The sequence below is a fragment of the Colletotrichum graminicola genome (genome assembly GCF_000149035.1).
Source record: "Colletotrichum graminicola M1.001 genomic scaffold supercont1.22, whole genome shotgun sequence".
Lineage (NCBI taxonomy): Eukaryota > Fungi > Ascomycota > Sordariomycetes > Glomerellales > Glomerellaceae > Colletotrichum > Colletotrichum graminicola.
Genome location: NW_007361026.1, coordinates 283,942 through 308,107, shown reverse-complemented (window position 1 = coordinate 308,107; position 24,166 = coordinate 283,942). Strand labels below are relative to the sequence as shown.

At 53.8% G+C, this 24,166-nt stretch overlaps 6 protein-coding genes across 6 annotated transcripts; 5 read left to right on the top strand and 1 right to left on the bottom strand.

Moving 5' to 3' along the window:
- Positions 1-461: 461 nt before the first annotated feature.
- On the top strand, positions 462-948 carry GLRG_06137 (uncharacterized protein; the record flags this gene model as incomplete). The annotated part of the gene is made up of 1 exon (XM_008096822.1): positions 462-948. A coding segment is annotated over exon 1 (252 nt), but the record flags the coding sequence as incomplete, so codon positions are not given.
- A 3,175-nt stretch (positions 949-4,123) lies between these two features.
- On the top strand, positions 4,124-5,179 carry GLRG_06136 (phosphatidylinositol-specific phospholipase C; the record flags this gene model as incomplete). The annotated part of the gene is made up of 1 exon (XM_008096821.1): positions 4,124-5,179. The coding sequence occupies one exon, from the start codon at positions 4,124-4,126 to the stop codon at positions 5,177-5,179; it is 1,056 nt and encodes a 351-aa protein (XP_008095012.1).
- Positions 5,180-10,558: 5,379 nt separating this feature from the next.
- On the top strand, positions 10,559-11,254 carry GLRG_06135 (uncharacterized protein; the record flags this gene model as incomplete). Its single annotated transcript, XM_008096820.1, has 1 exon — positions 10,559-11,254. One exon carries the CDS (start codon positions 10,559-10,561, stop codon positions 11,252-11,254), a length of 696 nt encoding a protein of 231 aa, XP_008095011.1.
- A 2,136-nt stretch (positions 11,255-13,390) lies between these two features.
- On the top strand, positions 13,391-14,372 carry GLRG_06134 (uncharacterized protein; the record flags this gene model as incomplete). Its single annotated transcript, XM_008096819.1, has 2 exons — positions 13,391-13,551; positions 13,604-14,372. 2 exons carry the CDS (start codon positions 13,391-13,393, stop codon positions 14,370-14,372), a joined length of 930 nt encoding a protein of 309 aa, XP_008095010.1.
- Positions 14,373-15,236: 864 nt separating this feature from the next.
- Positions 15,237-19,860, bottom strand: GLRG_06133 (GRAM domain-containing protein; the record flags this gene model as incomplete). Its single annotated transcript, XM_008096818.1, has 3 exons — positions 15,237-15,895; positions 15,947-18,684; positions 19,469-19,860. The coding sequence occupies 3 exons, from the start codon at positions 19,858-19,860 to the stop codon at positions 15,237-15,239; spliced, it is 3,789 nt and encodes a 1,262-aa protein (XP_008095009.1).
- Positions 19,861-22,467: 2,607 nt separating this feature from the next.
- GLRG_06132 (uncharacterized protein) lies at positions 22,468-24,057 on the top strand (the record flags this gene model as incomplete). Its single annotated transcript, XM_008096817.1, has 1 exon — positions 22,468-24,057. The coding sequence occupies one exon, from the start codon at positions 22,468-22,470 to the stop codon at positions 24,055-24,057; it is 1,590 nt and encodes a 529-aa protein (XP_008095008.1).
- Positions 24,058-24,166: the final 109 nt, after the last annotated feature.

Below are 24,166 nucleotides of genomic sequence, written 5' to 3'. Positions count from 1 at the left end.
CGCGGTGTTCCTTGTTGCTTCGGCCCCGGACGAGAGAAGCTTCCGAAGAAGACGAAGAGCGTCTACGGTTACAGATAAACGCATCAGCGATCCTCCGACAGTAGCTCAAGAGTCATCTGGTACAATATGATGCCTCGAGAACCACAGCTACCCCGAGACCCTGGTCAAGATGTGCGAGAACCCACCGCTGCGCCACGTTCGTCGCGCCGTTCCTCCACGCCATGCCGGGAGGTGAGGAGGCTCTCGTCCCCCGCTACTGTGCCGGTTGGGCCGGCGTCCCACCGCTGCCTACTGAGTATATAAGCATCGGGTATCATGAGCACGCCAGACAGACAGACAGACACACACCAGACGATGCGATGGGCATGACATGCAGTTTGGTTCGTATCGCCAGCCTCGCGTGTGCACCTGGGTTACTCGTACCCAGTCTCATGCCCCAGAGAACGCGCAACCTCGGCACCGATTGGGCTTCCTGCTGCAACGCATGCGCGATGCTGCGCCGGATCCGGCTAGTCCCCCTCTCGTTTTGAGGAGCCACCAAGTTTACACAGTACACTAGGTAGTACTCCTATCTACCAAGTATCCGTACAGGGTGCGGGAGTTGTGCAGGGAAAGCGAGACGAACCCCACGCTACCTACACTACCGGTAGCTTGACGGGCTCCGTTCGTGCGTCGTTCACGTCGAGTCTTGGCTGCATGCTCCTCGCCAACCGGGCGTGGCCGAACCGGCGGTTCGTCCCATGCATGCCAGGTAAACTAGGTATGCAACGCCGAGTTGCCCCCCTCCCCTCCGCCGGTGAAGAGATGAAGGAAGAAAAGAATGAAAATGAAAATGAAAATAGAGCGAGCAAGCAAGCGACGGGGTGCCTTCCAGAGAAGAAGGGGAAAGAAAAACGAGCAATAATAATAATAATCATAATCATAAATAAAAATAAAGAAAAGAATAAGAAAGAAAAAAAAAGAAAAAAAGTCAATTGATGGTCTTGCAGCACCCGATGCGGGGCAGCGCAGCAACGAAAGCGGCGTGCAGAGCTCTTTTCAAACTGGCGACGGCCAAGAAACAAGATTTGTTGACCTTGCAAAGGCCCGATAACCAGTGAGAACTCCCACGGGGTCTCGTCCGGTAGGGGGGTCGAGGGGGTTGGTGGAGGAGGAGGGGCCACAGGCAACGAACAAGGTCGTACCTAGAAACCGTCGTCTAAACTATCTTTGCTTTAGTTATCAAATCCATCTTCTTCCTCTTTCTTTTCCCCCCCTCTTCTTCTTTCCCGCCCTCGTCTCTCTGTCCCGCCGTTAAGGAACGAACCGTCCTATCCCCGATGTTTTCTTATCCGGCACACGCACTGACGTTGCTGGAGGTGCAATGTGCCAATTGGATTGTTCCCTTGGCCGGCACCCCAGGCCCCCCGCGCGCTTGAAGAGAGAGAGAGAGAGAAACAAGTTGCCCCGCCAAGCGAGACGGTGGTTGGGGGACGGTGTTCGGCCCATGGAGGCTCTTGTTGTTGTCCAAGAGAAGAGGGAGGGGGGTAAAGATGAAGAAAAGCCCAGCGAACTCGGTTGGCGAATAGATGTGAGGAAAGCCGACGTGAGGTTCCTCCCCCCCTTGGTGGTGGGTGGTAGGCGGCGCCCTTGCGCAAGGGAGTGAGTGTGTGGTAGTGGTGGGTGGTGTGGGTGGTAATGCATGCATGCATGCATACAAAAGGGATGGGCGATGTGGCGTTGGATGACAGATGAAGATTGACGGGATACGAGGCGCGAGAGATCACATGAAGCCAGCTCTCGGGGCTTACGGCGGCAAGGAGAGTACGAATGCCTAGGAAGTCGGCAAGCGGCACCGGGGGTTGGTTGAATGTGTAAGACGTCCCGCGGGACTCGTCGCCTCTCTCGTCTTGGACGAGGAATCCAGTCATGCGGTGCTTCGCGATACGATCCGGCGGCGCCGCCGGGCAACGGGAAGTTGACGGGAGTATGGTTAGAAGACAGACCAAGGGTGCTAGATACTACTCCGTAGACACGAGACAATCACCTCGAGGAGGGCGCCTAGTGATGCAACAAATTTACAACAAGGGCCCAGAGATACCCGATGATGAGCTGATTTAGGGGGGGGGGGACCTTGACAGTTGGCTCGAGGACTGCTGACGTCCTCGACTCGCGGGCATGGTGGGGTTCCGGAGAGAAACGGCCGGCAACGGGAACCTGTTCGTCTTGAGGTGGGGCGGCATGAGGTGACGACCTTTAGTCAGCACCGTGAGCCTGGCTGTGTTTTGTGCATTGGTACGTACTGATTGGGGCATGATAGCATCTACCTAGTAGCAGTGTATCCGTTCCTGCCCTGTCAACTTTGTCACCGTCAAGCCTGGTGCACACTTGCAACGACTGGCAGAGGCAAACCCGTATTACGAAACAATTACTCTTTTGTTTGATAAGCCTCATGATTGCCCGCAGCGAGCCCAAACGTCAAGCACTGCTGAGACGACGCCATAGCATTCGAACCCAATGAGTGGACTGAGCAAGTCAGTAAAGGCACTGCCAAGGTTGAGGGGTATCTCCTCGCAGTCGGTGTAACGAACTACAAGTATGTATGTACCCTTGGTATCCGGGAGGACGGTGGCGCCATGGAGAGAAAAGCAGAGAGAAAGGCTGGAAGTGGAAGGTCTTATTCTGTGCGTTGCTTGCTTCAGAGTTTCCTGGACACATGGAGAAGCGGCTGCATGGCGCTACTTTTGCGGCCCATCTACCTAGTGGCGTAAGGAATATTGGCAACATTCTGCCAAAAATGCAGACGCATCTCCTTGGAAAAGGACGTCTTGGAGAACAGCAACGCAAGTGGCCGGGCATCAGGCATACCACGACCTCCAACCCCCCTCGCCGTCCAGTGGACAACGAGGACGGCCAGGGTTCCCCCCAAGGTCCCAGCAAGCCTACTTCCCCGGTGCTTGTCGGTAGGTACGGTCTCTCGCTCGAGTGTGTAGATGTTGCACGCCCCCCCCCCCCCCCCCCCCACCACATGTTCCTCTTCCCCTCTGTGAGTTTCACGTCCGGTCATCGTGCAACCCCGAATCAAGGCAGAACGTCGCCATGGCGGTCAGACAGGCCCAATACCCCTTGCCAGGGAGAATAGAAAAGAGAAGACGGACGGGCAGATGTGGCGGCCGAAAGTATCGTTGTCCTGTGGTGGGTGATGCGGCCGCATTGCTGTTGTCGCTCCGAGACCGCGTGCCCTGGGGCCGATCGCCGTGCTGTCCTACCTTCTCTTCCTCCCCCCGACAACCCCGGGGGTTCCGAGCTAGAGTTCTTACGGGGGCCTTATCTGTCGCCCTGCACCTTATCGATAGTTCTTCCTCTTTTAACTTCACCTTGGAACTTACTAACCTGGGTACCTACCTATCTGTGTGCTACAACGCCATATCACACCTTTCGGTGAGGGTGAGCTGAGGCTTCTTTTTTTCCCCTTCTTCTATTTCGCCCTTTAAACATCATCCATTGTCGCATGAAGTGCTGGCAGTGGTAATGATTCCGGGGGACGTAACAAGAGGACTCTATGAGCCTCCCGCGTCCCGACCAGAGGCGAACTCCGAGGCCCGGAACAACGTTGGTGCGGTCTTCAATGCTGCCGCGCGCACGTGGTGGCCCCAAGTAAAGCCACGGGGTGCGTTGGAGGCTCTGGAACGCATCGGTCTGACTTAACATCACCCCCTGAATTTTCCCATTGAAGCGTTGCAAGAGCGAATGGTTTCCTTCTCTTGGTAGATATCTTTCCGAGTCTTGCATTCCTTCTTTAGATATTTACCGTGTCAGCATCGTCGTCTCCTTTCCGCCTTGTGTTTTTTTTTCTTTTTTTTTTCCCGTGCCTTCCCCCCCCCCCCCCCCCCCTCGAGGTGCAGCTTCTACGGGGTGGGCTTCCGTGCCGGAGGGACGACTGCAAGACTCCGTCATCCGCGTCTCACCCGCGGGTTGAGCCTCATCCGTGCATCGCGAATCTCTCGGACCTCATCCCGCCCGCGTAACTCACTCGTGTGCGACCTCGCTCACTCACGTACTCACGCCAAAAAACGAGTGTCGTGCTCATCCACTGCACAACAACTAGCCCGCTCGCTCACTCATCCACTCACACGGCGCCAAGATGCGTTTCCACTGCATGCCCCTCCTATACATTGTCACCTTCTTCGTCCTCATCTCAGGCCTCTTCTCCGTCCTGCTGTCCCTGGCGCCGTGCTTCGTCAAGTCCAAGAACCACTGCTACCGCGGCTATGAGTCCCACTTCTCCTTCGACGTCGACCGCGCCAACCACGCCGAGTGGATGCGCGCCATCCCGGATGACACCAACCTCACCAGCCTGTCCATCCCCGGCACCCACGACACCATGACCTTCGATCTCAGCAACGAGGTCTTCCAGTGTCAGAACCACAACCTCTCGGCCCAGCTGCACGCCGGCATGCGCTACCTCGACATCCGTGGCCGCCTCGTCAACGACACCATCGGCATCTACCACGGCTCCATGTCCACCGGCTACTCCTACACTGATGTCCTCCTCACCGTCTTCTCCTTCCTTGACCAACACCCCAGCGAGACCGTCGTCATGCGCCTCAAGGAGGAGGGCCGGCCCATCGGCTCCAACACCATGACCTTTGAGGACGCCTTCAACTTCTATCTGCACAACTCCACCGCCACCGCCCCCGGCGCCAAGGCCCACTTCCGCAAGCACAACCCCCGCGCGCCCTACCCGGCCCTCGGCGCCCTCCGCGGCAAGGTCTTCCTCCTCCAGAACTTCGCCGCCAAGGGGCCCGAGAGCCCCTACGGCGTCATCTGGGAGTCCGCCGACATGGTCCTCGAGGACCTCTGGATCATCCCCAGCATCGACCACCTCTACATGAAGTGGGAGGCCATTGAGAACGCCCTGCGCCGCGCCGCCACCGCCAAGGAGCGCGCCAACCGCGTCCTGTACCTCGCCCACCTGAGCGCCTCCGTCGGCGTGCTGCCCATCGAGGCCGCCGCCGGAAACCTGAACCGCACCGTCGCCGGCATGAACGACCGCACCGGCGACTGGCTTGCCGCCACCGCCGACCGCGCCGACAGCGGCAAGACCGGCGTCGTCATCATCGACTTCCCCGGCAAGGAGCTGGTGGACCAGGTGCTCGCGCGGAATCGGATGTTGACGGGCCGGAGTGCCGAGCTGTGAGGTAGGCAGGCAGGCGCATGAAGAAAGGGGTGGGGGGGCGTCGAGGTATAGACGGGTAGCGATCCGAGCGGCGTTTTTTTGTCTATTTTCTTTTAGGGTTCAGAAATACCATCATTGTAATCGTCTTTCTCCGTCACGCGTAGGCGTCATTGCACATCACGAATTATGCATGACGATACCCTACCGCATACCGCACCGAGTGCGAGTGATTCTTCCCTCTGGAATCCTCGTCATTGGCTCCCGTGCGGCACACAACAGGCTGGCACGTCGGCGTCGGAGATGTTCAGGAACTTGACCGCATCGGGCAGCTCGGAGCCAGCTTTCTCCCTGCCGTCCGGCGCCGCCACCATCTTGCACTCACGGATGCGATCAACGGCAACAAGGAAGCTGGGACCCAACGGGGTGGGGGGGGGGGGAGGGCCAGCTCCTACATACATTACCTCCTCCACCCGTGCTTACACGCCGGCGGCCGCTCGCCTTGCCTTGCGGCCGAAGGATGGAAGAAGGTGTGTGTGTGTGTGGGGGGGGGGGGGGGGATCCCTATATATCCGGACCCTCTAATCGCGGACTTCACATGAAAGGAGACCTGCCTTAAAACATAAGCATTTATCAATCAAGATAATGCTTTACTACTATTCAATAGTAATAAAGTACAAGTGAATAGTCCTCTAGCTGAGAGCATAGAGAACACTGCGCCAGTGGAGTTGCAGGCTACGCGAACAACTACCGAGCGGATGCAATTTTTCTTCTACGGGGGGGCATGAAACCGAATTCTTATTTACGTATAAGGTTGCGTGCAGAGTTCTAAGCAAATTTACAGACCGGAGTACTACTTAAGTCACCAGCGGAGACGATTTCTATTAAGACGCCATGTCTATCTTACTAGTTCTTTCTGTTTGCGACGGCGCTACATGTAATTCGTACATACACTTGTAACCTTAGAGCAAGAACAGAAGGTGAGTTCCGCGAAGCATCGTACACATACCTGAGACCATTGATGTGTCACCGGAAAGCATAACGCACCCGTTCAGCGGACGACCGGAGATCCTACTGGCCCTCTCTAATTTACGCTCAAGTAATGGCAAGACCCGATACTCAGGAAGGATGTGCGCCGTTAGGACCTAGAATTGTCTGAACACATTCGCAAACAAAGGTTCCTCGCCGATTACCGACACCTATACGATACTTGCTAACGTCCGAACTTCACGGATCCGTAGCTGCCCATCCCAAAATGCGCATATAGATCAAACAACTGGAGGGGGGGGGGTGGCGCTCCTTGGCGCGTTCGTCCGAGATCCCTCCGCCCCCTCCGAGATGATGATCTTCGCCGGGTGCGCTAGCGTCGGAAGCCGGATGATCCGCAAAACCCGAAACGGCGCCGGCGCTGCCGCTGGGTTAGCCATGTGGGTAGGTGCGTGTCTTTCTGGATTTTTCCCCCGGTCCCATGATTTTTTTCTTGTTTTTTTCTTTTTTCTTTTGCGCTCTTTTTGTTTCTCTTTTTGCAGGGTCCTGGTTAGCCGCCCCCTTCCTTCAGCGGCCGAGCTATGCCGTCTCTGGATGCTTTGGGCTCAAAAATAGGGCGGCGATCGCCAGGCCTACAAAGCACGGCCTCGAAAAGGGCGAAGATGATGAGGGAGGTATACGAGGTGGCTTAGGTCTCGCGTCTGTTCGGGCCGTGGAGGGCAACCGTAGCGAAGCTCTTCTAGCTGTTTGGGTTTTTTGCCCCGACTAGCGTTTGGCAGCCGCCCGTAGCCTCGAGCTTTGGCGCCGCCGCCGCCGCCGCCTGTTCGCGGTCGCTTTTGCATGCTCAGATCTATGCCAAACTCTCCGTGATCTCGATCCTAGACGCAAGCGGCGACCCTTTTTCCCTATTTTGACGCCGTTTGACGTCGTATAGCGCTTCATCACTTCCACCGCTACCCCACTTAGTAGCACTTGTACTACACTACCAGTATCCGTACAGCCATCCGCTTTAAAACCTGTGCGCTGTCTGTCGGCTACGAACCAACGCCGTCTACGCGAGTGGCGGTTTCACCCCCCTCCTTGTGGTTTCCCTACCCAAACATGCATTTCGGCCCTATCTGGGGCCGCCAAGTGGCGAGCAGAGATGGTTATTCGTTCTTCCTCAAGATTACCATGTCGTTCATTGGCATTCCTTCTCTTTAGCGTTCCATCCCATTGTGCAAGAAAAAAAAGGTGGGCTTGGAAGGATCTTCAGGAACAGCTCTCGCCCATCGTAATTGTAGCCGGACGATCTTCATCCATGTTACCCCGGTGAACTGGTCGCGCTGTTTCCCACTCCCCCCCCTCTGTCACTCCGCGGAACAAACCGACAAGGAACACGCAGGCCGAGCACGAGTAAGTTAATTCGCTCCTGGGAACCTGGGCGGAGTTATGGATCGTCGCCAGTTACGTCTTGCAGGCTCACTTGGTGCGTAATCCTTCAGATTTTCTCAGCCTCGGCCTTGGATCTGAGATCGAGCTAGTTTACGTGTTTCCTGCGATAGCCGACTGCGGAAGAGCTTGGCTGAGCTTTTACCGAAACCCACTCACTCCTTACCTTAGCCCTGGATGCTCAGAGGTGAGGCTGCCGCTATGGGGAAGATTCGAGGGTGGGAATCCTAGATGTGGGTAATAGCATATGGGGCAAGATGTAATCAAAGCGTTAGATGCTGACGTCAGGCCTTACGCAATTGTAGAACCTCTCAAGTCCGACTTGAGAGGCGGTGAAACAATTAGAGGCCAAGACACTTAGAGAGAGATCGGGGTTTTCGATTAGGAAATGGGAAAGCTGAGGCTGCCAAGTCCATTGGTAGACGGTCAAGTAGTCCCTTGACTTCGGCGCTGGGGCTTTAGAGACACGACTAGTAATGTAAGACATGCGTTTTCTTCCCTAGGTCATGGGCTCCAACAGCGTGGAGAGTAAATATGTCAAGGAGTAGAAAGGGAGCTGAGTTAGTAGGAACCGGCGATAGGTACATGTTGGCTTGGCCGAGGCCTTGGACGTTACCTTTCCTGAGCCATTTCACCCGCTGTACGCTTGTCTAACCTGTAGTCACGTCAAGGTTATGAACTAGAAGTCGGAGGTCTTGACGAATGACGATGATAGGTTGAGATGGTTGGCCAATTACTTTGTATTGACCTTGACATCCATGACATGTCCAAGTCCCGGTTACCCACGTATAACGCAAAAAACCATAGCTGGAAAACAGGACATGCACATACTTCTAAATCAAAAAGAATCGGAATGTATTCAAGCATTAAAATCTGAGGCACAGGCTCATGCTCAACCAAAGACAACGGCAGTAATATACATACAAACATCGTTCTAGATCAAGATTTGGAGTCTACAACTATCAACAACCATTTACCGTTCCCCTATCCACCGTTAGAGAGTCTACAAGTGTGCTTGTTCGTTCCCACAACGGGCACTACATTAGAGCTGTACTGTCAAACCATCATTTTACTATCATCGGCTCATTAAGCTCGATGGAATAATTTTCTCTACATAGTTTGTTCCCTCTTACGTAGGCATAACTTCAACTCTATTGCTATCAGTATCGGCTATCCAAAGCCATGCCATTCTTCACTTCTCAAACCACAACCACCTCTTTCTTTGCGGGCTTTACAAGGAGACACATACCCACCGAGCTGTTTAGTTAGCACTCTCTCCATCTTGTTCTTACCAACCCCTGTATTCCCTTGTAGTCTGATTGTAGCTTCTCTCCATGGTAGTGCTTTCGCTTTTTGTCAGAGTTTAAGGACAGCTCCGTCCGCAGTGTACGCCTGAGACGCTGCCTCTCTTGCTGATCTAACTTTCAAGCAGTCGAAGGTTATCATGCTGTGACATAGGAGTTTAGTGCGTTGTTCTGGTCAAGTATTATCATTAATGGGTACATATGTGAGTTGGTGGCAACACCAAACTGACGGCAACAAGCGGCAGATCCTGAACCCAAACACACCGCACCATAACACAGCATCGCTCCTACGAGCGAGCTCTGATGAGTCGTTCATGGGTCTCATAGACGCCCAGCCACCCTCAAATACGAGATCCCAGAGCCAGTTAACACGCTGTGTTGGATATGCTTGGGATAACAATATGATGGTTCCAGCTGCGGCTTTCCATGCCATTACCACTCCATAAAATATTTCTCAGTAGAATGATCGGCTTGCTCCAAAATTAGCCTCTGGTTTTGACCTGTCAAAGTCACATAGCCAAGCCATGTGTTGGAGAACAACAGAGCATATAGAGTAAAAGAAAGCGAGAATTTCGTATTCATATATCCCTCAAGCCTTTTCTTTTGTTTCGAAAAGATAGAGACTCCGCCGATGCTGTTGCTTGGCTTACAAGAAGAGGAAGAGAAGAGCCCCATGAGACCTGAAGCCTTATTCGCGTTCTGACCTGAGCTTCTACAGCTATCAAGGCAAGAAGGATAAGAATAGGTTGCGTGGCCAGAGCCACGTAATGATGAATGGCACGTTGGGTCTTTGAAGCGTAACGTCACCCAAGCATTAGGACCGAGGCCGTCAATCTTGTTGGTCAGGGACTCATCAAATAGATTAATGAACTCACGAAGACCCGGGCTTGCTGTTTGAAGAATGGGAGGTAATGTTCAATTTAACTTCTTCAGAAACCAAACGCCCAGAAATTCACTGTGTTCACATCGTTTTCCAGGGGCCGCAAATGGACCTAGATTGATTTTGTTCTCCTGTATCATGTGTGAACTCTTGGATTACTCATGGAGACATGCTTTGCCTCAAGTACGTGGAGAAGTAAACAAACACCATGTTTTAGTAATAGAGAATAATCTTGGGGAAAGAAGTCTTGTACTAGTTTCTGTTCCTCTTCATGTTCAAACCAACAGTATGTCTTGAGTTAGAGGAAATGACTGTGTGTTCAGGCCTGACTGAGGATTGTACAGGTAGTATGGAAATTAGCTGCAGAACAATATCTCTGTTTTGGAAGTCGCGCCCTTACGACAAACCAGGGCTGTTTCCTTTTGTAGCAGCTACGCGCATGTTGAGTGGTTGATAAATATTTCTGAATACGGCCAGGTCACGTTCACATCTCCTTCATCTTACAGGCCAACTCACAACTATTCCCTGGCTTTCTATCAAGCACGACGCGAGAGCTCTCTTGGATCCCATACTCACTGAAACCTCGCTTTTCTTTTTTCATTCCTGTTCTTCTTAAGGCTATCACAGATTTTGCCCTCATAACTCATCCTCGCGAATTTCGTCTTCACAACAAAGCCCCGCAACCTATGCCCCAGCCTCATTCTTCTTGGTTTGTGAACCCCAAAACATATGATTTCTAGTGGCGTTGTCTAAATAACTATGGTTGACAGTTCACAAATAATCAAACACCAACAAGAAATCATGGCAGTCATTTCGCGTCTCAGCCAGCTCACAGAGGACCAGAAGCGCATGTGCGACGACCTCCTCACTGTCCTCATTCAGCGCAACCACCCTATTGATCCCCCTACCCTCGAAGAGGTCCGAGAAGAGTTCTGGACCAGAGTTTTCAAGTCAAACTGGACCACCAGCAATCTCAATATCGCACCTGTCAAGCTCCCTAAGCGCACCAACGACGAGAGCGCTCTTCTCATCGGCACCCTCAACCAGAATGTCCCGAAGAATGGCAGTGTTCCCGGCTACCGCCGTTCCGACCAGCCTGTGCTCCTCAAAGTTAGCATGAAAATCGATCCTCAGTTAGACGTTCCTGTTGCCAGCTTCTTCTGGGTCGACCAGCAGGGCCATCGCGGATCTGAGCTCTCCAACGCCTCCATCGATATTGAGGGAGACCTTACCCTCGACGAGGCAAAAGTTGAGGTCGGCTTGCATTACGACACCAACGAGAAGGAACGCGTCGGCGGCTGGAACTGGTCCAAGGTTACCTACTGGGGTCGCGCACGGCTCATTAATATTGCCCAGGGTATCATCACTGCCGCTGGTGAGGATGTAGAGGAGCTCAAGCCAGTTCGCTTGGTTCAAGAGCATTGGATGCACACGGAGGACAGCCCCCAGAATTCATTGAGCCAGGTTGATGGTCTTGAGGGTGTCGTAAACGTTTAGGACACACATACCACATATCGGCAAAGCAAACTGAAGATACCGGGAGTAAGAGTGGCTTTGACGACGCAGATTGGAGAAGGATGTTCACATGGCAGATTTCTTTCTTAGGCTAAAATGAAGATGCTTCCTTGGTGAAAAGATTCGCATTGATGTACTCACCCCAGTGATGAACAAGCCATAATACATAACTTTCTGGCGATCCAGAGCAGTAACGATGTTGTTGAAGGTGAACGGTGAAATAACCGTTGTCTTGAGAACTTGGAAATCTCTGTTCTTTAATTGTGTAAAGAAGCCTCTCTCTGTTGAAAGCGTAGTCTAATATAGCAAAATCTTTATCTTAACAGCCGCCTGTGATCAAAAATGTTCGTTTTCGAATTGAGGAAAACACTGCAAGCTCATTCTTTTTATCTAACAAAAAGTGGCTGTTCTTTCTTTCAAGGCAGCTTGCGTACTTTTCATACTGGTCTCCCGCCTCAACTTTATTGGTGATTAAACTGAGACAGAAAACCAGTATGTCCTCAGACATGCAAAGGAGTGAATTCTGAAAGGGGAGTCATCTGTGATCAAAGCCTCAGTCGTAGTTTAGAGGCCCATATTTCCGATGCCAGGAGTAACAACCGTGGTCCCACCTCGGCCCGATACTAATAAGAGTCATTTGTTTTGATGGCCCCGTCAGGGCGTGTTGTTGGATCGGCATCGGCAGATCCTTCTCCTCCGCTTTCACCTTGCGTGTACTGTGGTTTCGCAGCGGCTTGCAAAGAAGGCTGCTCCGTTGGTACCTATTACTTTTCGAGATTTCAGTGGTTGTCACCAGTGTTGGAAGGGTGGATTGGCTTGGACCGAGGCATCTCCCTCGAAAAGTCGGAGGAAACAAGGTTCGGGGACTCCAGGTCGAAGTCAGTCTTCGTGGCTTGATCAGTCATTTGCCAAACGCCACGCAGAGCCGTTGATGGCCTGAGAAACATGATGGGGCCCCAAAATTGCCGCGCTAAAGCTTGTTGCCAAAGTGCGATAGAATATTTTGTGAACTTGGTATTGGAACTGATATTGTTTGTCTCGCCAATCCTCCATGACCATCTGCTCTACGTGGGATTGAAGAACTGAGAGGAGGCCAAAGGGATGACAGAATAGAAAACCGCGGCTTGAGGAAGCATTTTGGAACGGAATGTCGAGGCGTTGTTCCCACAGGATACAGGTGAATGTGCCATCTATCATCATTGTTGTTATGCTCTACCTTGTCAGAGGCCCTGGCTTGCCTGAGCCCGATCCGACAGGTTGGGTCGCCGGTCTATATCATCTCGTATCATTGCGACTCCCCTCAACTCACTGTATTACCCAGCCAACGATGACCGACGAAGATGAAATACGTGGTCCTCATTTCGAGACACGTTTTGGCAGTAATTCCTTAACCGGATCCTAAAAGCGAAGACATCCTTAACCAAAACCAACAGCAAAGTCTTCAGGCGCCACATGTTGCTGATTGGGCTTTCCCTAGGATTGTCTCAAGTCTATCGAACGGCGTCCAAACGAGGGATAGAACCAAATGCCTCACACGCCGTCCCATTCCGCGTTCTGAGGCTGATGCCAATCTGAGTCTCGATCCGCGTCTTCTCATTGGCCCCAGCAGCCAGTATTACACCTGCTGGATGCTGACTTGGACACATGGCCACACGGAGATGGTGGTGTTGGTGGCCGGGTTTCATTCAGTCTGTCCCTGGTCATACCTGGCGAGATCTCCCTTTCTTTGGTCCTTTGCTTAAGTGTCGACCTCTGGCGGCTCGTTCAGACCAAGTCTGACATTGGCAAGCTTGCCTCTCTTGAAAATCAACTTTGGACCACGGCTAAAATCGGCACGATGCATTTTCTACCCGTCAGGTCGCCGGCCAGGAAGATCGTGTACATCATTGGAGCAATCTTGATGATCGCTACACTTACCTTTTTCAACCCATTTCTGGGCCACGTACAGCGGCGGACAGGCACAAATTCACCAAAGTTGATGAGTAGCATCAACAATAGCACACTGGGCGTGCGTCTCCTTTGGAAGCAAACCTGGCATATCTGCTCACGTTTTCTGCTCTTTAGTTTGAAAAAATATTCGTCATTGGCCTACCAACCCGGACAGATCGCCGGGACAGCATGCTTCTCCAGGCGGCACTCAGCGACATGGACATCGAACTTTTCGACGGCGTTCCTGGCGACACTGTCTCCGAGAAAGCGATTCCCAAGACAAGCGAATATAACCGCCAAGACGATGGCGTTATAGGATGCTGGCGCAGTCACATGAACGCGATTGGGGAGTAAGCGCCCTTTCACTTGCTTGGTCGTGTCTCACGACTCACATCTTTGTAGAATTGTCCGTCGGAACTTGTCTTCGGTTCTGATTCTTGAGGACGACGTCGACTGGGACATAAGAATCAGATCTCAACTCCACGACTTCGCCCTATCGACCCAAGCACTAACCCAGCCCCTGCGGAGTACACTTCTGTCTGGCGGTGATCCAACCCTTGGAACGGCACTGGAAATACCGTTTGAAAATCTTCCTGCTACCGCTGCGCCGAAGTTCTCGCCGTACGGCGACAACTGGGACCTCTTATGGATCGGTCACTGCGGCATGCACTTCCCCTTCCTCGACCAAGAGGGGGTGCCCAAAGCTCGCGTCATCCACCACAACGACGTAACTGTGGCCCCGAAAAAGAACCTGCGGGGGTTGAATCTCCCATTCACTCTGAAGGAAAACTACCCTGAGCATACCCGTGCCGTTCATCATGTCCGAGAGGGTGTCTGCACACTGGGCTACGCTGTGAGCCAACAAGGAGCACGGAAGCTGCTGCAAGAGGTCGCATTGAAAGACGTTGACGATCCAGTTGACTTACTCCTCAGGTACTTTTGCGAGGGCGTCAAGGGACGCAAACCACACAAGTGCCTGACATCGCAGCCTGCCTTCTTCCACCACCATCGGGCGGCGGGTCCAATGAGTTCCCACAGCGATATTCGCAACTACAAAGGTTTCAGAGAAACTGGTATGACTTACATGGTTAGATGGAGTGTGAGGCTAAACGCAGATGCACTCTTGGAGGGAAGGACAGATTTTATTGATCAATACCCCGACGATGTCTAATGTCACAAGAATATTGTTGCATTCTTTGTTTGATCTTGCAAAACGGAGGTGAAAAGTGGGAGGTTTGATCTAAGATTTGTAAACTGAAAAGGCGCGCGGTCGTTCTTTCCGATTGTCTCTTGAATCTTGGCTGGGAATGATATAAACATGAATACTCTCAACGTCGTCACGGCGGCAAGTGATCTGGGTGGCATAGCGAGTACAGAGCTCTGGGTGCGAGGGGAGGCGAAGCCCGTGACGTCCTAAGGAGTGGGAACGAAACAAGGCCATTGATGCCAAGCTCGGGCAGCGACTCGTCCACAGCAGTGTCAGCCTCTTTGTCAACCATCTTCGCTTACAACATGCAAGTATCGGCGTTAGCCAGAAGAGGCAACGTTGGATGTGGCTTCAGTGTACTTACTGTTTGAAGTGATGGTAGAGAAGGAGGCTGGTAAGAGATTCCACCCTACCCGGCGAGTAAAGGAAGCTGAATGAATGGTTTCAACACGTGCCGTGCCCATCCAGTCTTGACGGAGAATAAGGGGCTGGGGATTATTGTCCTATTGTGATTGATCAAGTTATCACTACACTGATCGTGCCCAAAGACGGGCTGGCAATGGGATTCAATTGTTTACTTGTCGTCTCCCACTTGGACTGCACGTCCACGCAGGGCGACTTAAACATAACCCGTCAGTGTATTTGGTTTTGCTGATGCTTAATCTACCCAAAGCCCTGATTGCTCGTTGGCATCGCTACCGAATATGCTACACAATAACAAAAAAAAAAAAAACCCCCGACAACAAAAAAACAAAGAGACACGTTGTGTGGTGTCATACCTGACTTGCTGCATTTGTTCCTCTCGCATCCCGTTCCAGGGGTATTTCCTCAACTGGCCAAGGGCTTCTTCTTATCCATGACGTCTTTCAACACCTTCAACTTCTCCTCCGTCACCCTGATCGCTTCCTCGATCTCCCGTTCGCCCATACGGTCTTCTCTGACCCTCTCTTCCACCGTACTTGGCTCGATTGCCCTCTTGCGAGTGGGCAACTGACCCCCATGCAGTCGCTCCAAACCGACTCTTTCTTCCAGCCACTCCCAGAGCTCACTCTCTTCACGTCTCCACATCTCGTCATATGCGGCAAGGCGGTCCGGGTAGCCGTACATACGCATGTCTCCAGATGGCTGTCTGCCTGGAAGCCCAAACCCGAACCACGTTGCAATGAGCAAGCCGACCAACAGACCATACATCATGTTGCCCGCCATGAGCGGTTTGGCGATATCAAGGATCGGCTCCAGAATACCCCGTACGGGCTCCAACGGACCCCAATCCTTCTTGGGGGTGTTTTTGAGCCTGACTTGCTCATCCTCGGCGTCCGTCGACGAGCCCGCTGCCTTGCTCTTCTTGCCCTTCTTCTTGCCCTTCTGGCCTGGACCAGCACCCGTACCACCACTGCGGGCTTTTGACGAAACGGCCGACTTCAGGCTGGCAAACAAGTCTTTGCAGTACTGGATCTGGCCATCGTTCGCACCTTTTTCAATAGGTCCTTCGTCAAGTTAGTGTGGCCCTTTTTCAAGACTTGGTTCTCGGCACATACCTTTCAACCAACTCTTGCCTGTCCACTCTATGGTACAGTTGGACTGGACTCTGGTCGAGTTGTTTTCCGCCCACGTCAGACAGTATTTCGTCTTTACGCTGAAGATGTTGCCGCTCGGCACGTCAGGTGTTTGGGTGGTAATACTAAAGTTGATGGCCTTCTCGAAGTCAAGGTTGTCCAGCGTTTCTGTCACAAGACACTTGGTCTGCTTGGGGCCAATTGCGCCATTAAGGGGCTTGATGTAGGTAAAATAGCGCGACCTGTTCTCGAGGGTCAGTCCCTTTTTGTCTTCCATCTGCAACTCTGTGCATTTCGCCTCGACAGTCAGCCACTTCGTCATCCAAGTGACTGAGGCAGGACCGAAGAGCAGGTTGTAAACCTTGCCCAGAGGCGCTGGAATGACGTCGTCTCCAACAATTCTCTCGTAATGAGTGTCCGCATCACCGCAGTCCGTTGGAGCGTGTGCGGCCGGGCCGGGGAAGTCATCGCCGCCGGAGGGGACACCGACAGCATCCTTAACAACGTCGGCCACGGCGCTATTGGCACCCGCACCAGAGACCTTGCGAGACACAGTCTTGCCCCCATCCGGCTCGGCGTTCACCTCCGACAGTTGTGTAACGTCTTGGAGATCATCGGCATCGTCGTCTTCGTCATAGACGTCGTCGTCATCGCCAGACTCGCTGTCTTCGTCGGTGCCTGACAAGCTACCATCATCGATTTCGGCTACTACAGCGTCATCGCCATCAACCTTCTCTGTCTTGTCACCACCCGTGCCCTCAAGCTGCACTCCGTTCAGCGAGCTTCGCAGGGTAGGATGACCAAGTTTCCAGATGTTGACAATGAGGTCGTAGGTCGAGTCTCGACTCGTGAAACTGGCAAAGATGTGCTTGGCATGCAGAGTCGAGATCATGAGTCCATTCTTGAAGACCAGGGCCGTGCTTCGCTTTTCAACGCTCACTATCTCGTCAAAGCTCATAACAAGCGTGGTCGACCAACCGAGAATGTTGCTGCTGAAGCATAAGTGTCCTTCGGATACATACAGGCGGCCGTGCGCTAGGATTTCCCGCTGCAACGCACAGCTATAGTCTTCGATGAGGTAATCGTCGTCGGGTACGCTCTTGAACAGTGCGTGGAAATCGCGGTTGCGTTTCTTGCTCGCAACGGCGAATCCGGTAAGCTTCGGCACGCTCGCGTTTGCTTGAGGATGAGCGACAGACGCGTTAGCCGCAGCAATGGCAGCGCCAATAGTAGTAGCCGTACCTCCCGACACAGCTGAACTTCCTCGCTTACGATGGCGTCCAATAGCGCTGCGAATACTTCCACTTCTCTGCACGCCAGAGATTCGATCTTCATGGATGCTGCCTTGAGGGGGGGTGCGGTCTCCGCCGCTGCCCGGTTCGTACAGTGATTGTGGTCTGGTGACCTGTCTGCCGTCGTCTACTCCGAGATCGCGAGTGGCAGCCGCGTATGCAGCATCAGTTGGGGCCGAATCACTTCTAACGCGCGCCTCGGCCGATTCGGGGAACTTGGCGGTGATGGGAGTTCCAGAGGCGCTACCTGTGTCCGTTATCCCCAGCTGGCTGAGGCTTAGCTCGCCTGAGCCGATGGTCTTGACAGCAGGTTCCTTGTCCATGGTTGAACCTGTCGTGGACGGAGGCGGGGGCTCGACTTCGGGTTCCCTGTCGATCTTAATGTCGGGGGGTTTCGTGATGTTTTTGTTCTTGGAAGGAGGCGGCCCAATGCCGGTATTCTGGATGGTGCTCGAAAGTGAGGTCGCGGCGTTTTGAGCAGCCGAGAAGACGGAAGAAAAGAAGCCGGCGCCGGATGGAGTGCCGGGGTTGCCGGGGGTGCTGTTCTCCGGGGTGGGAGTCAGAGGTGCGAGGGTGATTTTGGACAGCTTGCTGGGCCCTATACTGCCGGATCCTGATCTACCCCTGCGATGAGCAATCATATTACCGGTGGAAGAACCACCATTCGTGTTGCCTGAGGCAGTGGGAGCCTCGATGGTGGGTTTCGGTGGTGGTCCCGGCGGAGATTGGGTGAACGGTGCGCTGTGATCGGTCGGCGTCGGGGGTGTATTGACGATGACCGGTGTGTTGGTGTCGGGGTTGGGCGGGGTTTGGGGTACGAAAGAAGTGTCGATGCGAGAGGTGGTTGTCGAGGCCCTGGAGCGGCGTCGCTCGGGGGAATGCGATGTCGACTTTACGCGGGGTGCACCCGCATCGTCTGTCGTATTCGGTTGTGGCGTAGACGGCCTGTCTAAAGACGGCTTCTTTGTGAGTACGGTCGAGGAGGAGATGAGGTCAGAGGTGGAGGCAGACGCAAAAGCTCTGCCTCGGTCTCTAGTCCTGCGCGTGTCTCGGCCGTCGTCGGTGGTGTCGTCACTGCCCACACTCCGCTCGGGGCTCGTAGCTGCACTGGGGGTCTTCTTGGATTTTGAAAAAACACCCTTGAGACGACCAACAGGGGAGGGCGACCTCGTAATATTTTTCTTGGGCGGAACAAGGCTCGTAAAACTGCGCTGGGAGCGCAGTGACGAATCTGTTGACTCGACCGATTGTGTTCTCTTGGCCGAATTATTGGCGGTGGATCGCGCCGAGGCGATCTCAGGGAGTTGGCCGTCCAGTATCTGTGGTTGGGGTTCAGGCAAGTGAGTTGCCTGAACGATTGGGGAAGAAGTGGTCAAGTAACCTATTTGCGAAGGATGGGTAGAAATGGCATTTGGCCGAGGGGAAGATCTAAAGAGAGGGGGAAATGATCGAGGTTAGAGATAGTCCAGTCGAGCTTACATGAAGAGTAGACGAAACGAAATGGGAGAGAGGTGACGAGGAAGACAAGGACGACCCTGTTCCACGACGCACTCGCTTGGGGGTGGAATACTCCTGTCAGGGGACACTAAGCCAGACCAGAGACCAAATGTGCGCTGAAGGAGCCCCGGCAGCCGTCGTACGTCGATTGCCGCAGAGTGGATGAGGGGGAGCTGAGACTAGAAAGGAGTTCGTTCTCTAGTGCTAGCCCCAATCACCCCCCAGACGGGGAATGGGGGGAGACCAGGAGACCAAGGATGGCAGCTCCTGAGGACACCAATCCCCCGCTTCCTGTTTTTCTCTCTCTTACTGCTGCCCTCTCCTCCACTGATGAGGTATGACAGTGTGCTTGAGCAGGAGATAACGTCGGTGGATGGGGCTATCTAATGGATTGGATCCGGGTTCGGTAGCTGTTCGACGCCCGCCTTGCCATTCGATGTGGACGCGGGTGACGGATTCTCAGGAATGCGCCACTACAAAGACGTGGCTATGTGCGGTGATGTGGTAAGAGCGCATAAGCACGGAACAAGGACGCTTGGACGCATGCAGGCAAAAGGGCCGAGGTGCAGAGGCTGACATCCGCGATGCGAGTATATGTTTTGGGGCAGGTATCAAGCAAGGCAAGCCAAGGCAAGCCAGGGCAAGCCAAAGCAAGCCAAGAAATGCAAACTTGGGAGGAACAGGAACAGACGAACAAGAAACCCGAGAAACTTACTGTTCGACCTCGGATTCGGCGAGTGTTACCATACTGGTGGTAGCCTCGGTGCTGGTTTCGTCGACGGCGTCGTGACCGTGCTCACGGTAGTGGTCGTAGTCGTAGTCGGGAAACCCTGTCGAGCTGTCCTTGTTGGAGAAGCTGTCTGTGTCGTGAACGTAGGAGCCGCTGTCGCGTCTGGCAGACATGTAACTGACGCTGTCGCCTCTAAGTGGTGCAGGCGTGTCAGCTGGAGCCGTGACATCTTCCCCCTTGACCCCTAACAGCATTGCCGCCGTTGCTGCTGCGGCGTCGTCTTCCCGGGCTTCTTGCTTTCTGCGGCGCCGTTTGGCCACGATGGCTTTCGGTAACAGCTTGCTCAGGCCGCCTCCGCTTTCACTGGCGGCGTCCATGGGTTCGGTTCCAAGGGTCGGGAATCGTAATTTGTCGTACACGTTACGACCAGGCAGTGTTCGTACCGTCTGCTCGGCTGGCTAGTTCAAGCTTTCAAAGGGAATACGCGAATTGGATGTGAATAGTGGGCACGATAATCAAATTCCGCGGGTGCAGGGAATCGAGAGTTTGGAAATCGAAATTAAAGGTCGAAGAGACAGGTATCAGTAAGATAAGCAATGTTTTGTACGGAGTAATGTCCTCTGAATACGGCAGGGGGGCGGCGTGTCTTCTCTTGTCGTTTGGGCGTATCGCAGTGCAACGCAAACCTCTGTTCGATATTGTCATGTGTTTGTGAGGTGGTGCAATGCCAGAAAAAGGTGCGAAGATGCAAATGCGTCGCAGCAACAAAACAACCCGGAACTGATGACCTCCTAAGAGAATAAGAGAAATTTCGGATTGGCAAGAGCTCCAGATCAATTTCGTCAATTTGGGAAGGAAGGTGCAAACTATGACCAAATAGACAGGTAGGCACCTACGCATATCGTCAATGACGAACTGCCCAGCTTGCTGGTCCCGCCTTGGCTTGTCCAGCTTAGCCAACCCGCGTGCGTCTCTTCCTGTGGTGAGGTGAGCGTCATCGTCACGGTCTTTTTTTTCTTTTTTTCTTTTCGTATTCTCTTCTTCTGGGGCGAGCTAAATGCCTGGGCCTGGCTAAATAGTCTGGGCTTAAAAGGGGGGTAAATGAGGTGGGGAAGGGAGGAGAGGCAGGTACGGAGTACTCCGTACAGGTACTTTACCCAGTACCTATTTTTGTTAGTGGGCCACCGCCCCGCGTGGAATGGAAACACCAACACTGTCCTATTCGTAGATATGAGGTCGATACCTGGATAGGTATGGTAGGCCAGCCAGTCAATATTTCTCTTCGCATAACGACAAGGTCCTCGGAGAGATGTGGTCGATCAAAGCCACATTGTTGCACTCGCCAATTAAACGCTATTTTTCATGACGAGTGTTGTACAAGTACCTAGTACCGATATTGTCCCATTATTACGAGCGACCAGGAATTCGAAGAATCGGGAGGCTGGTCTTGCTGCATTGTTTCCAGCCCGCCGCCACCAGTGACTGGAGAACGATGCTGCTATCTTTGTTCCACGAACGATACATTTCCTGAACGGTTGATCTGTCGCGGCCGCGCAATTCCAATATTCCGCCACCTCGCGACAGCAAAGGGCTGAAAATTTCGCCAAATCAGTCAGATAGCCAGTCAGCCAGTCTTCGGTCAATGGGGCTGTGATTGATGGTTTCTCTAACACGATGAGGTACACTTCTTCTTCAAGGCTAGTAGTAGTGCCATGGAAGCACGCAGCTTTCTCCAAACCGGGCTGCCTGAGTGTTACCGCATGCGTGGTTCGGCCGCAAGACCAGTAAACACTCAGCAACCCTAACGGCTGGCCGGGAAGCGACAACCTTTCCATCCCATTTTTCTCTCCTGGTGATGCGATGCATGCACGTCTGGCAGATTTGCAGCTAGGGATTCCGTGACAAAGTTTCGATGGCTGGCCCGATCAGGAATCCCTGTGGCCTTGAGTTTCCCGGCCGGATCAGCTGCTGGCTTGGGGAATCCATACCAACGTCAGCGACTGGTGTCTTGGAACAGCTAGCGATAGGTTAATGGTCTCTAGGGCGATGGTACATTGGTTTCGATACCTAGGACCAGACAACCTTCTTCCCTCGCCCGACATTGCGGGAGAGTTCACGAAGGATGAGGCGCCAGTTTTGGGGGGGGAACCTTTGGCACGCACCCCTCTCCGTTCGCCATTCGGGACATTTCTGTCGAAGGTACGGAGTACGTGGTTAACGGCCTTGCGGTGTTACCTCATAACTCGGCTTACACACGGCGTGTCGGCTTCGAAGGTTTGCTGTTTGCTAGGAATGGCTAACTATTGACATAATCGACTTGCATATGTTTGTTGCTTGAGATATGAGAGCTCCTCTTGTCCTCACTCTAATGGCCTTTGCCACGGGCACCAGCCTGGCTGCATCATAACCCTATCACCCGCCGGAATTGACTCCAAGAGCTTTGCTATGAAATGATTGTTGAGTGACGTCGGTTGGGTGTTCCCTCAAGCAGTGACGGTAACAACCGCTTAGACGGGGGCTGCTTACGTACTCCAACCACTGCAGGTTACCCCAGGGCCCCATCCAACAGCCTCCGAGCATTCTTGCCGCGTGGTCCTGCGCTGCTCCCACCTGCCTGTCATCCGGCCAGCAGGGGAAAGCGTTTAGCGATTCTGGGGAACCCTCCGCGATCGCTGCCACCAACCACTATCCACCAACCATCAATCACACCGACCACCGAACATTCAAGGCCTCTACGTTCAACCACCTCCGTTTCCACATTGGAATTTGCCCTCCGACCCCCTGCCGCCGTTGCGAATTTGGTGTGTGGCGGATGCGCGATTTTCAAGGAAGGACTGCATCCAGGTCTGCAGGACAACACCACACGCCTATCGGGGGCCCAACCTCGTCCCCTGAACCGTCGTAAACCGCCCTCCTACTACGGTTCCAAACATGGACGAGTCGTCGCTGATCAAGGTATTGCTTCCCTCGTGGGCACGTCGCGTATGGGTATCGTTCTGACAGTACTTCGCCAGGCGCACGATCACGCCAGAGCCGCCTCCAACGCAACGCATCAGTCCGAGACCACAGTCGCCATCAACGAACATGCGCTCGCTGCCGGCGAGTTCGCCAACGCTGCTCGTGTGACCACGAGTATCGAAGCACTCCGCACACTCAAACTTCTTGAGGAGCATCACCAGCGTCTCTCCGAGCTCCTTAAGGTACCTTTCGACCGCCGCGCGAGCCAGGCCACCGATGCCATCGACGAGAAGCAAGAATCGCAGGCTTCCGACGCAAGCGATGTATCCTCCCCCGAGTATGCGAGATCGAAGGCAGGTTCAGCGCAGTCTGCGAGCAGCACGGTCGCTACCGCGAAAACCGTACCCTCTCTTTCGCAGCAGCGTCGTTACCCCAGCCGTGAGATGACCTCGTCGATCGCAAGCAACCTCGCTTCGGCGCGTGGCATCCGATCGAGCAGAAACCGCGGCCAGCCGATTCCGCCGAGTGTCACGAACGACCAAGCCCCAGGGAACATGGAAGTCCAGACACGACGAGACGGATCGAGAGCCAAGATGCAAAACGTCCTCGATCAGTCTGGCAAGCCAGGATGGATCCCGCCAACAGGCAACCCCGAATCCTCGCGGAGAGAAGCCGAATCTAAAAAGCCGGAAGAAGCTGCATCACCGCCCAGTGACGATGGATACTCTCGCTTCTACAGTACCTTTGGCAGTATCATTAACCGCCTCTCTGCACCACTGGCCTTCGCCGGCCTGCCTCTGATCACAGAAGAAACCCCCTCCATCCCGGAATCCTCCGAGACGTCGGAGCCATCACCGATCAAACGTAACCGGCTCAAATCCCCTGCAGCTCCCGCCGAGCCGGACTTATCCAAAATCTACTCCCGCGCGACCCTCCGCGCCATATCAGCCAACAACCCCAATGACTCCTTTTACGTCGTCCCGACGAGCGGGCACACTGTCTCGTACGCTAACATTCTCAACTTCGCAGACAAGGAGAAGCGCCGCCTCGAGGCCTCGCTCCACGGCGGAGACAGCTTCATCGACGACGACGACGATGATTTCGTCGATGCCCGCGAGACGCCTTCCGCACCCCTGTCCCCCAGCACGAGGCGCCGTGTCGGTAGTAAGCCGTCCCGCTCAGAGCAGCACCTGTCTAACACCGTCGAGGAGCTGTACCTGGAGAACAAGGGGCTCAAGGACATGCTGGACAAGCTGAGCAAACGCCTACACGCCTTTGAGGCTACCGCGCAGAACTCGAGTCTCGCACTGGCGGAGAGCATTCGGCTAAGGCGACCTGGGTCGCCTTCCTCTGCTACACTTGGCGGACCAGTATCGGCGAGTGGCGACGCAGTGCTGCGAGTACGAAACAAAGAGTTGGAGGAGCAGATGGCCATGGCGATACAGCGCATGGAGGCGCTAGAGAAGGAGAACAGGAGCATGGCGCGGACGCTGGAGAAGTACCGTGAAAAGTGGGAGAAGCTCAAGGCCGGAGCCAAGGCGCGGCGTCAGGCACAGGGGACGGCGGAGAGTGCCGAGGCAGATGAAGCGGCAGCGGCAATGGCGAGTGGGAGCTGATCCCTCCCGTTCTTTTCCATGACTGTAATGCGAAAGAAACAATACATGAAATATAATTGCGTTGATTGTGTGGCCATGCCGTCTACAGCTGGGGTATCTGTTCTGGCAC